General features: G+C 43.3%; 1 protein-coding gene across 2 annotated transcripts in view; it reads left to right on the forward strand.

Annotated features, from left to right (window-relative positions):
* The first annotated feature begins 5005 nt into the window (after positions 1-5005).
* PDZD4 (PDZ domain containing 4) overlaps positions 5006-15882 on the forward strand; it is a 31187-nt gene continuing 20310 nt past the window's right edge. Inside the window, exon 1 of one of the 2 annotated variants that reach the window (XM_051968157.1) lies at positions 5006-5095. In XM_051968157.1, coding sequence (XP_051824117.1) covers positions 5036-5095 — 60 coding nt within the window. In that variant the 5' untranslated portion in view covers positions 5006-5035. The remainder of the gene's footprint in view (positions 5096-15882) is intronic. The other variant, XM_051968156.1, reaches the window with a different exon arrangement.

The following is a 15882-nucleotide window of genomic DNA, read 5'->3' on the forward strand; positions in this document are numbered from 1 at the left end:
GTGAGAATGAAGAGATAAGGATGATGCTGAGGTTGTGAACCCGAGGGATGGCAAGGATGGTGGTGCATAAGTGGATTTTAGGGGAAAGGGGAAGAGATTGAGTTCTGGGGGAGATATGAAATGCCTGCAGGATAGTGAGCTTGAAATGTCCAAAAAGTGACTGTTCATACAGAATTGGATTTCAAGAGAGACGAGGGCTGGATGTATTTAGGACTTGCAATTATTTATACAGAGATGGTATGGGAGCTGATGAGGTCTTCAAAAGAGAGGGGAAGGCCCAGGACAAAATGTTGAGGCACAGCCAAAATTAGGGAGTAGGATATGGATTATGATTCAGCAAACAGTCAGGTAGGAAAATCATGTGAGAAAAGTGTCATGAAAACCACCAAAAGAGAGTATCTAAGAATAGAGGGTAGTCAACAGTGTAATACTAAAGAGGAATAGAGAAAGATGAATAGTTTAAAAAAGGCCCTCGGATCTGGCAATTTAAAAATCACTGATTACTTTGAACAGAGCAATTTTAATTGAGTGATGAAGTCAACTACTTTGTAAGGGGCATAAAAGGGAGAGGAGAAAAAATGGAGGCAATAAGTGAAGCCATAATAAGACTGCAAAGATAAAAGAAGGTCAGATTATGTAAGGCCTTGTGCCCAAGGATTTTATATTGGATTTTGGAGACAATAGGGAGCCACTAGAGATGATTGAATAAGGGTGCCTCATTCCATGGTTAGACCTGTGCCTTAGGAAGATCAATTTAACAGCTGAATGGAGTATGGACTAGCATGGGAAGAGCCTTGTGGCAGACAGCCCCACCAGCAACTATTGCAATAGTGGGGAGAGCCTTGTGGCAAATAGACCTACCAGAAGCTATTAAAACAGTTCAGGCTTGAGATAATGAGAACTTGCACCATTGGTAGTGGCGGCATCAGGGGAGTGAATGAGACATAATTGAGAGGCATTATGAAGGTAAAAACAACAGAAGTTGACCACTGATTAAATATGGGGAAGGAGAAGTCAAAGTTGACATCTAGGTTGTAAGCTTGGATGACTGGGAGGATAGTAGTGCTCCCTACTACTAGAGTAATAGGGAAAGTAGAAAAAGAGGAGGATTTGGGGAAAACGCTAAGTTCAGTTTTGGATATGTTGAGTTTAGTATTGGTACAGGATATACAGTTTGAGATGTCTAAGAGTCTGTTGGAGATGTGAGAGGAGAGAGGTTAGGGCTGGATAAATTGATGTGAGAATTATTAGCACAGAGATAATAATCGAATCCATTGGGTTCAAGGGTAAAAGTAAAGGAGCTGACCTTGATGCAGAGAAGGGAAAGTCTGGAATAAAGAAAGAGAACAAAGGAGATTGTTTTAAGATATGGCTATGTCTACATCCTGTCTGTGGTATATCTGATGTGTTGTAGGCTTTCTGCTAGATCTCTTGACATCACATAAGTATCCAAGGGAACACATAGTCCGTCTGAGTAGAATGATGGCACCAGAGGAACTTGCTTCATATCCCAGTTCTGCAGTTTATTGTGGTGACTTGGAGCAAATCACTTGGTTAGACTCTAAAAGTCCCTTCTCTGATCCTTTTCTGATGCCTCTGGGGCCCAGTTCTTAGCTGGTGCTAAGTTAAGCTTAGTTTATTCTGCCCCCTGTGCACACCTCCATAGTTCAGTAACTAGGATGGAAAACCAATGCAGCTGGTGGTGCCTTAGACAGACAGTGCAGATAAACAGTGAATTGGGTCCAGAATTGAACGGGAAAAAAAACCCAGCTGGATTACCTTTGGAGAAACTGCCCTGAAATAAAGGCTCCTCTTTTAAGCAATATTCTTCCAATGATGTTTTATGGTGGAGAATTACGTATGCTCTTCTAGGGTTTATCACAATATAATACAGAGAAATAAAATACAGTGGGAAGGACAATTAGAAGTGCCTTTTATAGACTCATGGGATGATGAGATTGGGAGCTGGATTCCCAGAACCATGGATTTTGAGATGGATGGGATATTGGAAGCTAACTAGTCCAACCCTCACCTTTTACTTCGCTTAATGAATTTATTTTTTTATTCTGGATTTAAATAGTCAGAGAAGAAAAAGAAGTTTGTATATGAAAGTGTGAATCTTCATTCCAAAACACTAGCTTAAAAACAAATATACTAAAGTCCATGCTTTACTTTCAAAATTGTCTTACTTGTCTGTGCTTCTTCCTTTTGTTCTCTGTATTTTAAAAACATTTCAATGGCCCTCTTTCAGAGGGAATTATTAACCTTGTCTCCCTGCCCCCCATATTAAAATCAAAAAAAGATTCCTCTATCAATTCCAAGAGGTGGTGATGTCCAAAATGTTTCTTTCTATGGGTTGCATCTACACTTTTCCGTAAGAAGGCAAAACCCTCTCGTTTTATTGAAAAGAAATCTGTGTGGTTGTTTACCCTTTGGGTCTGATTTTTCTTGCACAACATGACAAATACGGAAATATGTTTAAAAAGATTGCACATGTTTAACCTATATCTGCTGACTATCTTGTGGAGGGGGAAGGGAAGGGAAGGAGGGAGAAAAATTTGGAATACAAAGTCTTTTTTTTTTCTGTATTCACTTTTTAATTAATTAATTAATTGATTGATTATATTTTTATTATAACTATTTACAAGTTATATGCATGGGTAATTTTGCAGCATTGACAATTGCCAAACCCTTTGTTCCAATTTTTCCCCTCCTTCCCCCCCTCCCCTAGATGGCAAGTTGACCAATACATGTTAAAGTATAAATTAAATACAATATAAGAATACATGTCCATACAGTTATTTTGCTGTACAAAAAGAATCGGACTTTGAAATAGTGTCCAATTAGCCTGTGAAGGAAATCAAAAACACAGGCAGACAGAAATAGAGGGATTGGGAATTCTATGTAGTGGTTCCTAGTCATCTCCCAGAGTTCTTTCCCCGGGTGGAACACAAAGTCTTACAAAAATGAATGTTGAAAACTATCGTTACATGTATTTGGAAAACTAAAATACTATTTAAAAAAGAAAATAGTTCCAGAGAAGGGAAGAGACTGACTCACAGGATTTAGAGCTAGAAAGGGCCTCCCCCAGAAAGCCATTTTGTCCATTTTACAGAGATGGAAACTGGGGATAACACAATAAATTCGTGTCAAAGGCAGAGCTAGAACTAAGGCCATCTCAGCTTTTGTTTCTTTTCATAAAAGCTGCGTAAAACGGTGCTTTTCGACCCCATGTGAGGTCATGTAATAGAATGTGGGGAATCGCAAAATTATGATTTTTTTCAGTAAATGTTTGATTTAGATATCTATTTTATATTCCTATATACTCAGGGTCACTTAAAAATTACTCAGGCAAAAAGGGTTCTCGAGTGGAAAGAATTTAAGAAGTCCAGCTGTACAGCATCTAAGGATGGAGTCACCTCTATTACCCATCTTTCCGTTTCTGCCTGGAAGGCCAAAATACTTTCAAATGGCTCAGGCCGGACCTCGGATTCGCTCAAGGAAAGGGAGTATTGAGGAATTAACCCCTAAGGTCCCTTTGGGATCTCTCGGAGGCTTGATAGGCCGTTCTAGGGTTCGGTGAAGTGATTGCTCCATTGAAAAGGATTGTTCTCAGACTGACCACTGCTCCGGAAGCTACTTCCCATTTTAAGAGCCTTCCATTTCTTACGTGTAAAGGCGAGTCCCTAAGTCTAGAGTTGCGCTGGAGCTTTCTCTCCCAAACCCATCACGGGGGCCGGTCCGTCCAAAAACGGGAGGGAGAATCCTTACCCTGTCTACCTATCTCCACGGGCCGAGGTGGGAAGGAGCGTGCAGATGCAGGTTCGGAGGAAAAAAATGACAACCCACCAGCCGTGGCCATGAATCAGGGATGTCGAGGGAAGGAGCAATTATAGTGAAGCGGAAAGAAAGGCACGAGAGAGAGGGGAGGAGAGAGATGTCGACCGACAGAAGCTGAGACGGAGCAATTATAGCTGGGGGCGCTGGGAACCCCAGAGCGAGAGCAGAGCCAGGGTTCCTAGTGACCCTTGACTCCTCTAGTTTCCAGACCCCTTTCATAGAAGACAGCAAAGGAAACTGGGGAGCAGGGAGCGGAGAAAACGCGAGCGATCCAGCTCGGGAGGTGGTGCCCTCTCCCCCAAGTCTTACTTGCTCACTCGGGTGGGTGCACTGAGAGACCCCCACCCAACCCTTCAAGCCTCTTGGGGCTCTACGGGATGGGCGAGGGCAGAGCGTGAGCGCTAATGGGGGTAAGAGCTAGGCCGGAAGGAGGGAGCAGCCCCGCCTCCACCCAGGTCGAAGGGGGCTCCAGGTGTCTTTCTCCACCCCATTATCTCCCCTCGCTCTCCTCGCCCCACCCGGGTCCGGCGAAGTGCGCCTGCGCGCTGCGCCCCCTCCCCCTCGGCTGGCAAGCACCCTACAGACAGGGAGAGAGGAGGCGAGAGAGGGCGGGGGAGACCAGGCGGCTGGAGCGCGGGCGAGGCGCGGGGCTGTCGGAGACGCTGCCTTCGCCGTCGCCGCCTCCGCCTCCGCCTCCGCCTCCAGCTGCTTGGCGGGACCAGCCGGACAGAGCCGGGCCGGGTCGAGGCGGTGTCGGCGGACGCAGGCAGGAGCCCTCTCGGGAGGGCCCCTGACAGCCGGTAGTCTTCAGGCCCTTTTGCTCAATTGGGGAGGGAGCGGCCGTTGCTAGGCAACACTCGCCTCGACCCGCCCTCCCTCCCTCCCTCCCTTCTTTCCTCCCTCCCTCGGCCCTCGAGCCCCTCTCCTCGCGCTCGGCCCCTCCGCGCGGGCCAGGGGAGCATGCCCCCCTGGCCGGGCTGCGGCCCGCGCAGCACGCCTGGGAGGAGGGGCCAGGGGCGCGCCCCCCTCCCCTGCTGAGCGCGGCCCCGCCCCCGAGCCGCGCCATGGCCCCCCCGCCCGGCGGCCCGGGAGCCCCCGGCTCCCCACCAGCCTCACGGCTGGACCAGTGAGCCCGGGAGCCGCCTGCTCGCCGCCCGCCACCCCCAGCCTCCCTCCTCAAACCCCGGCTGGCACCATGGGATGTAACATGTGTGTGGTCCAGAAGCCAGAGGAGCAGTACAAAGTGATGCTTCAGGTAAGGAGCCCAGACCGGGGGAGTTCCCGGGGAGGAGATGAGGAGGGGAGTCAAACTGGGCCCGACTGGGGGGTGGTGGCGAGGACGGGTGATGGCCAAGAATTCTAGTGTAGTTTATCAGGAATCCCGCAGAAGTTGTGGGATGGGATGCCACCGTCTGAGTGGAAGAAGGGGACATCATTCCGGGCATCTGTGCAGGAGCCTTGAAATAGAACCACTCGGGCACGTGGATTGTCTGGGATGGGCATGGATTAATGGGCCCTTACTAAAGAACGTTCACTTTAGGGTTGGGGAGCACAGAGAGGTCCAATTGAAAATGGGAAACCAGGGCAGGATGGGGATGGTTGCATAGCAACGAGTTCATTTCCCAGCAACCCCTCCCCCCTTTTACACACACACACACACACACACACACACACACACACACACAGTGTCACCCAACCACCAGGGGAAGGCGTCTTATCTAGAGGGGAGAAAGAAGCTATGAGAATAAGTGATAAATAAAAACACGGGCTAGCCAGGATGACAAGGACACACCGACTCCTCCTTGCTCTAACCCACAAAGAGCAAGTTTCCCTTTGGGGCAAGGCTACGTGTTTTTATCAGCCTTGATAGGCGGTAGGTACTTGTGAGGAGACAGAAGGCTGAGTATATACACGCCCAGGAGCACATAATAATAAGCCACCTCAGAGCTTCCTTGAATGCCCAGTGTTCTGCCTCGGAAGTGCCCAGTCGAGTGGGAAAGTGCAAGAACACAATTCCTTCTGTTTTGCACATTTCTCCTCAGATTTCGGTCCCCACAGGGAGAGACTGAGGAACAGGAGCTGTTAACGTACATGTTATGTATCAAGTACACACTTGTGCTTAGAGCTTTCATTGAGCATGATTTGGGTATCAGCCTGAACAGAGAACAGAGAAAAAGAGAAAAGCACCATCTCCGTCCAATCAGCTTGCAAGCTTAAACTAGAGAGGGAAGATACCGACAAGAATGTGTCTCTAATAGCTTGTATATCCTGTTGGTGTGCAGAGAGGTGTGCTTATGTGTCTGTACTTGTATATGATGTTTAGTGTGTATATGTATATGTATATATACATATAGAATATATTAAAGCCGGGCATGTGTATCTGTATATACACTGTCTATGCAGTGTATGAATTTAGACATTTCCTAATGCTTAATACAGGTACCTTCTATATATACTGTACATTCATGTATATATATGCTCATTGTATTACAGCACTACACATGTGTTTATATTCTTTACATATGTGCATATGTGTCCATACAGTACATGCCGTGTGGGCACGTAGACATGCTAATATATGTATGCTTTCTGTGTTGGGATGTAATTTGTTTCGAGAAAATTAGTCACCCATAGCCGATCCAAACTCCCTAGGGCAATGTTCCCAATATTGAGGGAGGTCATAGTTGGGTAGTGGCTTAAATAGAGTCTGGGGCCGGTGCCGACTCAAAGGCAGAAGGTGAGAGGAAGCTGCTTTCTTGATCAGCTCAGGGTCCTTAACTACCCACATCCTGTCCTTTGGGCTTTGGATGGAAGAGGGTGGGGAATATGAAAGACTGAATGTGGCCTGAGGCATGAGGGAGATTTGCTATTCGGAGAGAGATTTCTCAGCTTTCAGCTGGGGGTGGGGGGGAGGAGGAACATCCTCTCGAAATCTATTTTAAAAATAGAAAAGATGCCAATGGGAAGGAAGCATGGTATAGAGAACTTGGGATTAGATAGGGTGGAACGAAGCCTAATGGGTAGTCCCAGAATTGGCCATGTGGACCTAATTCCTTTGATTGGAACGACCCGAAAAGAATAAAATAGGAACAAGTAAATATTGCCTGTAGGAATGTGTTCATTTTTCTTTTCTTTCCCTGTTTCTTTTGTCTTTTTGTACTCTTTCTACCTGTTTCTCTTGATCGATTTCCTATTTCCCTTGTTCAATTTCTGTATATTGCCCTTCCCCTTTCCTACTTTCTTCCTCCTATCATGCTCTCTCTCTTTCTCTTGGTCTCAGCCGCTCAAAATCTTGCCTTTGTGACTGAGATTTGATACCATTGAGAGAGCGATGCAGGAAATTCACAACCTGGAAATATACAGGCTATTCTTCAGAATCAGAGTGTTGTTCTCTGAGAATACTGGCAGGAGGTGGGGTGGGATAGTGATAGCTTGGTGGTGGTGTAATGAACACCATCCTTCCTGTCTCAATGTCTAGAATCATTCCAAATGGAAACCAATTTCTTTCTCACTGAATCTTCACTGTTAGTGAAAGGAAGGACGCTCGAGATTCCTTTATAGGACAAAGACCAGAGGAGAGTGTGTGTGTGTGTGTGTGTGTGTGTGTGTGTGTGTGTGTGTGTGTGTGTGTGAGAGAGAGAGAGAGAGAGAGAGAGAGAGAGAGAGAGAGAGAGAGAGAGAGATCTTGAGGTGGGGCAAGGGACATAGCTTCCATGTTTATTATTAATTAGGACAATAAAAAGCAAAACAGAAGGGATTCTTTTAACTAAGAACGGGCATTATAAATATTTTCCATGATCATAACACCCCTCTGCTTTGAACATTCAATAAATATTTGGGTTAAAAAAATTCCTTGGGTTGGGAGGAAGAATCAGAATTTGAGGCTTAGAGACTTTGAACTAAACAAGGGCTAGTGGATGAGTCACCTTGTAGAGTCCTGGCTTTGTCATTTACTAGCTTTGTGACCTGGGGAGTCATTACCTCTCTTACCCTTGCTTTCCTCATCTGTGAAAGGGAGAAAATTATGCTTGCGGCACTTACTTTCAAGGATTGCTGTGAAGCTCAGATGAGATAATACGTGTGAAGTACTTGGTAAACCTTATATTAATGTAAGGTACAGTTTAGGATTATTTTAAAATAAAGTCAAGAGCTCTAGGGGGAAGCTTAGGCTGATCTTGTTGTGGAGGAGAGATGCAGTTGGGGTTTAGAACCTCAGACAGCCAGTCATGGAGTGAATTTGCCATCTCGAGATTTGCTTCTGTCTTTCCTCTTGAGAGTTACCTTCAAAATGGAAAAGGTAGAATAAACATGATTAGGAGAGAGATAATAAGAGAATACCTGCTGCTCAAAATGAGTGAATTCAAGAGCAGACCCAGATGAATAGCATTCCTGGGTACCGAAATAATGGACAGATATCATCTCAAAACAGATGTTGACAATTGTGAAGGAATCATGGAGAGAGAAACAAATTTTGTTTTGATCTTCGAAAAAGGGATAAAGGTGGATTTCGGAGGCTCTGGACTAAGTCAGCCTAATGTCGATCCATGACAAAATTCTCCAGTGGATTATTAAACAGATTGTTTTAGAGCATTGAGAGGGAAAGCAGTAATCACTAGGAACCATCCTGGGTTCATAAGAACAAATTATGCAAAATCAGGAGAATGCTCTGAATTTGGCACCTCTGGATTTTAGCAAATCTCTCCTGACACTCTTGTGGACAAGTTGGAGAGATAGGGGTTGAATGACAGTATAATTAAGTAGATAAGGACCTGGTTTAATGACAACACTGTAACTAAAAAATCAAGTCTATTGTATCTATAATCAGTCCTCAACCTTGTCAAGTCTAACGTATTTATCGATGATTTGGATAAATGACATGCTTATTGATTTGTAGATGGCATGAAGCTGGCATAAATATCTAATGCTTTGAATCATGGAATCAGAATTTGATGGTTAGAACAGTGGGCTAAAAACATGAAGCTGATATTTAACAGGGCTAAATAGAAAGTCCTATGCTCAGATTTTGCCCAAGTAGTAGGTTAAAGAGACATGGCTTAATGACAGTTCAGATAGTTGGGGTTTTTTTCTTAGTGATCTTAGGGTTCAAATTTTTAGACTTCAAATTCCGTATAAGTCCAATCTAGGATCTGAAAGTCCCCAAAGCTACCATGCTCTTGAGCATGTAGTATTCCGGTCTCGTTCACACTACATTTGGAATACTACATTCGGTTGTGGGGATCAACTTTCAGTAGCCATTGATAAGCTGAAACCTATCCAGAGGAAGATTATCAGGCTAGTGAGGAGATTTAAAACCATCACCTACCAAGGACTACGGTTCAGCCTGGAAAAGAGAAGACGAAAGGAGGAAATAGAGTGGATGGTGACAGAATCTTCCAATACATTAAGAGCTGTCATCTTAAAGAGATATTAAACTAATTCTGTGTAGTGCTAGAGGGCAGAGTTAAGGCCATTGGTATAAATTAGAGGGAGGCAGATTTCAGGTCAATATTAGAAAGAACTAACAATTAGAAGGACTCAACAGTGGATGGGTTTGAACTACTTGCCCTTTGAGTTAGTGAGCTCCTGGCTGCTAAGAGGCAGTGGGGGGAAAAAAGAGCACTGGCTGGGCTGGTAATCCAGTGGTCTGGATTTGAATCTACTCTGACACTGACTAACTTTAGACTTCTGACCAAGACATTTTATTTCTCTAAGCCTCAGTTTCCTTATTGGCAAAATAAGTGATAATTGGCCTCACTGTACAACATTATTGTGGGAGCAGTATTTTGTAAACCCAAAAGCAGTGTGAAGAGTCATTATTCCAGTGGCAGCAGGAGGTCTATTTAAAGGACATTATAAAGGACTCATATTGGACTAGGTGACTTCTAAAGTCTCTTAAATTCTAGGAGTCTCATATTAGTGCTTGTACTTTTTCCTTATGGTCCTTTGCATGTGAGGATCATGAGTATCTATAATTCAGATCAGAAAACTAACATCATCACACCTCTTTTTAATAATGGCCCCTTTTCACACCCAATGTTTCATCTCCACTTCTTTGGTCTGTGGCTCTCCGGAATAATTTACTGTTGTCCTCTTTGTCTAATGTTATTGCTTTGATTTCAGAATGAAGTTCAAGTGGGATAGTTTATGACTCAAGTAAGTCTTATCAGCCTACTTCTATGTAACTGCAGCCCTGAGCTCATACAGAATGGGTTTGGTCTTAGGTAATTTTCTCTAATAATCTCTGGGGTCCACGTTTTCACCTGGAAATATTCGAAGTTGGCTTGTTTTATGCCTCCACTGGATTTTTCTTGGTACCATTTTTGGGCTCATGTTTGGAGGACTGATCAGTTCCCATACAAGCAATTAAGCTAGCAAAATTTGGAATAAAGGACGAGTATGATTCCACCTCACAGAAAACACCAAGGACTAGTATCTGCCTCCCCCTAAACCTTTACAGGCTTTCATATTTTTTGGTACATCTCCCTCTTTGGTGGATCTCTGCCACCCAGAGACCTATGTGGTTTTCCTGACTTATAGTACTATTCTGGTGGGTTTCTGCCTTCCAGGGATCTATATAGTTCTCCAGACTTACTACAAGGGGAAAGTATTTTGGGGTGCTAGTCAGAATACACCCCCTTCTGATAGGTCTCTGCCTTCCAGATACCTCTATAGTCCTCTAGATTTATAGCCCTATCCTGGATGGGGAAAGAACTAGTGGTACCAAGAGACTTCTTTCCCCCAAACCTCCATAGTCCACAAAACCAGTAAAAACTTAAGTCTAGACTTATCATTGTGATTCAGTATCTTGTTGCTTCTTAAGTGGTGACTTGGTGCAAGAACTCTTCCATTTGGCCTGGAATTCCTTTGTTACTCTGCCCTGCTTATCCCCTCTCCTTCAATTCTAGCAACGTCACTCCAGGAAACCAACTCAGGGCCTATGGCCATCCCCCTGCCCTTCTGTCCAGGCTCCCTGTCTCTAGTGTTCTTGCTGTATGTCAGCCCCCTTTTAAAGATTGATCCCAAAGGTGTAATCATTTCTCAGATTCATAGATTTAGAGCTGGAAGGGGCTTCAGGGACCAGTAGGCCCCCGCCCCTTGCTGTACAAATAAGGAAACTGAAACACAGAGTTTATGTAACTTGCTCAAGATCATACATCTGATTTCTAAGGCACAATGCAAATTCAGGCTTTCCTGCCCCATGCCCAGCCTTATCTTAGCTGTTTACACTGAGCACCAGAATCAAGGTCTCTTCAGATGCATGAGGAGGATTTTTTATTTCCTTTCAGGAAGAAGTTCTTAGCCCCGGGATTCTCAACTTGTTTTTTTGTTTTTTTTTTTTTTTAATTTTTGATAACTTTATTTCAATATAATGTTTCCTTTATAATCTTATATATTTTATGCATGATTCTTAGAAAGGGTCCATAGGCTTCCCCAGACCCTCTGGCCAAGGCACCTGTGACACAAGGAACAGAGTCCCTGCTCTAGGGGCTTCACAGTTTTTCCTAAGAAGACATAAAAGGAAAGGGGAGAGGGACTCCTCCTGGAGCTAGGCTGGCCCTAATGGCTGTGTCTCTAAACAGTGGCTCCAGGTCTTTACTATTGTCTCTATTCTTTCTCTTTCCCAGCCCTTTCCTCTAGTCCAAGGATTCTTAACAGTCTTTGACCTTTTGCAGTCAGTTTGGGAAAGCCTTTGGGACCCTTCTCAGAATAAGGTTTAGTGCCTAGATTTATAATTGAAGAAAATGCCAAATTTCAATTAGAGATTAATGAAGAGAAAAATGTCTTTTTCCATCCAGGTTTATGTACTCCTTAGATTTACCCACAGATCCTTTCCAAATTCCAGAGTGGAAGAATATTGGAGTGGGTAAAAGATGAGCAAAGTGGGAAAAGGTGAGAACTGGATCTAGCAGGATGAGACTATAGAGGGGTATATGAGAATTCTTAGGGCGCATTACTAGAACCATAGTGTCCAGCTTTACCTGGCCATTCATGTGGCAGATTGCATTCAGAGAAAGGTGTCTCAGAGGGTGAGGGGAATAGGAAGCACATTATAGACTGAAAGAATTGGGTGTGCTTAGTTGGAGAGACAGGGTTGGGGTGGAAGGCATGATCCTGCCTTTAAGCACAGTACTTGAAGAGACTGTCATTTGAAGAAAAGATTTGTCTTGTTTTTTCTGGCCTCAGGAGTCAGGACTAGTTGAAGAGAAGCTGATTTGGGCTCTCGGTGAGGACAGCCCTCCTAACATAAATCAGAGCGGGCCACTCCAGTAAGCAGGGTTCCCTGTCACTGGGGGTGTTCAAGTAGGGAGGTCTGGAGGAAATTCCTGTTCATGTATGGGTTTAGATTACATCTAAGATCCTTCCAACTCTGAGATTCTAAGGTCTGTGGTTTCTTTTGTTGTTGTCATTGTTGAATCTTTTTTTTTTTTCAGTCATGTCTGATTGAACCCTATTGGCATTGGAGTTTTCTTGGCAGAGATACTGGAGTGATCTACTATTTCCTTCTTCCTTTTAAAATTTTTTTACTTCAATATTTAATTTCCCCCCAATTACATGTAAAAGTTGCTTTCAAAAATTCATTCTTGTAAGATTTTGAGTTCCGCCACTCCCTCCCTTCCCTTTCTCCTCCCCCAGACAACAAGCAATCTGATAGCGGTTATACGTGTACGATCATGTTAAATATATATCCATATTAGTCCTGTTGGGAAAGAAAAATCAGGAAAAAGGGGGGAAATCATGAGAAAGAAAGAAAACAACATAAAATTTAAGTGAAAATAGTATACTTCGATCTGCATTCAATCTCCATAGTTCTTTCTCTGGATGTGAATGACATTTTCTGTCACAAGTCTTTTGAAATTGTCTTGGATCACTGTATTGCTAAGAAGAACTAAGTCAATCATAATTGATCATCACACAATCTTATTGTTACTGTGTTCAATATTCTCCTGATTCTGCTCACTTTACTCAGCATCAGTTTATATAAGTCTTTCCAGGTTTTTCCTGAAATCTGCCTGCTCAGACAAGATTAGAAGGGAAGCAATAAACTGGGAAAACATTTTTACAGTTAAAGGTTCTGATAAAGGCCTCATTTCTAAAATATATAGAGAATTGACTCTAATTTATAAGAAATCAAGCCATTCTCCAATTGATAAATGGTCCAAGGATGTGAACAGACAATTTTCAGTTGAAGAAATAGAAACTATTTCTAGCCATATGAAAAGGTGCTCCAAATCACTATTGATCAGAGAAATGCAAAGTAAGACAACTCTGAGATACCACTACACACCAGGAAAAGATAATGACAAATGTTGGAGGGGATGCAGGAAAACTGGGACCCGATGCATTGTTGGTGGGGTGGTGAACGAATCCAGCCATTCTGGAGAGCAATCTGGAATTATGCCCAAAAAGTTATCAAACTGTGCATATCCTTTGATCCAGCAGTGTTACTATTGGGTTTATATCTCAAAGAGATCTTAAAGGAGGCAAAGGGACCCATATGTGCACAAATGTTTGTGGCTGCCCTTTTCTTAGTGGCTAGGAACTGGAAACTGAATGGATGCCCATCCATTGGAGAATGGCTGAATAAATTGTGGTATATGAATATTATGGAATATTATTGTTCTGTAAGAAACGACCAGCAGGATGATTTCAGAGAGGCTGAGAGACCTACATGAACTGATGCTAAGTGAAATGAGCAGAACCAGGAGATCATTATACACTTCCACAACAATACCATATGATGATCAATTCTGATGGAAGTGGCTATCTTTGGTAATGAGAGGATACAATTCAGTTCCAATTGATCAGTGATGAACAGAACCAGCTACACCCAGCGAAGAACACTGGGAAACAAATGTGGGCTGCTTGCGTTTTTGTTTTTCTTCCCAGGTTATTTTTACCTTCTGAATCCGATTTTTCTTGTGCAACAAGAGAACTGTATAAATATGTACACATGTACTGTATCTAGGATATACTTTAACATGTTTAACGTGTATAAGATTGCCTGCCATCTGGGGGAGGGGGTGGAAGGAAGGAAGGGAAAAGTTGGAACAGAAGTGAGTGCAAAGGTCGATGTTGAAAAACTACCCATGCATATGTTCTGTCAACAAAAAGCTATTAAAAAAAAAGAAATCTGCCTGCTCATCATTTCTTATAGAAGAAAACAATAGTATTCCATTATATTCATATGTCATTTGTTCAGTCATTCCTCAATTGATGGGCATTCCCTTAATTTCAAATTCTTTGACACCACAAAAAAGGACTGCTACAAACATTTTTGCACATGTGGGTCCCTTTCCTTCCTTTAAGATCTCTTTGGGATATAAGCCTGGTAATAACACTGCTGGATCAAAGGGTATGCACAGTTTGAAAGCTCTCTGGGAATAGTTCCAAATTGCTCTTCAGAGTGGTTGGATCAGTTCACAGCTCCATGAACAGTTTGTTAGGGTCCCCATTTTCCTATATCCCCTCCGACATTTGTCATTTCCTTTTTCTGTCATATTAGCCAATCTCATTTTTGTGGAGGTGGTACCTCAGAGTTGTTTCTCTTTCCCACTTGTGAATATACAGGAGAATTTATTGAAGGTTTCTCGAAGTCCTCGTTATTTGGTTTCTGAGATCTAGAAGAGAGAACTCAGATTAATCTTTCTGAATAAGTAGCACATGTTTCTGTACCATTCTAAAGCCTTTCAAGGACTTTCCCCACAATCTTGTGGGAGACATTATGGGTGGATTATGATTTCCGTTTTACAAATGAAGAAATTGAGGCTCAGAGTTGTCCAGAGTCACAAAGATAGTAAAGTGGCAGAGCTGGATTTGGGGGCCGGGTCTCATAATGGACTCCTATGCCTTTTACCCCAGATACCACCAGGGTTTTGTTTTTTGAGATGTGGTGATATGTGTGTATGTATGTTTGGATGATATTTATGTATTGATGCACTTTTGTGGATTTCTAGGTATGTAACTGATGAGACAACAAAATCATGTTGGCAGATTCTTCAGGGAAGGGCAGAGGAAGATGGAAGTGTCAGTCTCTCTCTGGAATTGAGAGCAGATTCTATCCTTGGGTTCCTGTCATTTGGACAGCAAGCATTATGCTTTGATCTGGAATCCTGGTCTGGTTTCCATCCTAGGGTAAATGCATATAGACTTCATCCAGAGCTCAGGCTGAAGGAAGAATTTGAGCAGAGAAGTTGTTCTTACAAAACTGGGTACCACAAAACATGGAAATAGTGAGTGATGGAGTTCTTTGCTGGATTTGATGGACTATATTAATTTTCACTTCATCTCACAAGCCCCATGATGACTATAATATAGGGACTACTGTCCCATTAGAGAGGTGAGAAAACTGAGGCCAAAAGAAGGGATGTGATTTGTCTGAGATCACATGGCTAGTAAGTGGTAGAGCTGGGCCCCGGTAGCTTTCCAGCGTGATGAGCAACAGGTCGATTCCAACATTAGTCTCAGCCGCTAATGTCTCAGGAAAGCAAAATAGGAGAGCGTTATTTCCCTTGAGGTGCTGATACTTTTTACTGGACGAGGCAGTTAGGAAGAACTAAAGTCCCAGAACTGAACTGAAGGCTTATTCACCGACTGTGTATTTCCTGCCAAGACAGGAAGAAATCTTGAGATTTATATGGTCTAGTGGTAAAGGTTCAAAAACCTCTCATATCTCCCTCCAGATTTGTGGTGAAGCTGGTAATAAGCCATCTACTCCCTTCAGAGCTTCTTCTGGATAGTGCCTTTTAGGTGCTTGAAGATGCTACCATGGGAAGTGCTGGGTAAAGAGATCTTTATGATTTTCACAAAGGGTAGATAGTGCCATTAGCTCAGCCAGATTAGCTCTGAGGTGAGTGAAGGGAAACATAGTCAATTAGTGGTAAATGGAACCACGAAAATGATGGGCATTTGATTGATGATTGGTGTTTGGTGATAAACAAAATATATTCCCGAGATTCTCCTGTTGGTGGTCTGTGGCTTCTGGGTGCGACAGAATCATGGTTCTTCCGAAGATGCCCTAATATCTCTGCCAACCAGACTTTC

The sequence above is a fragment of the Antechinus flavipes genome, chromosome X, assembly GCF_016432865.1.
Source record: "Antechinus flavipes isolate AdamAnt ecotype Samford, QLD, Australia chromosome X, AdamAnt_v2, whole genome shotgun sequence".
Classification (NCBI taxonomy): Eukaryota; Metazoa; Chordata; class Mammalia; order Dasyuromorphia; family Dasyuridae; genus Antechinus; species Antechinus flavipes.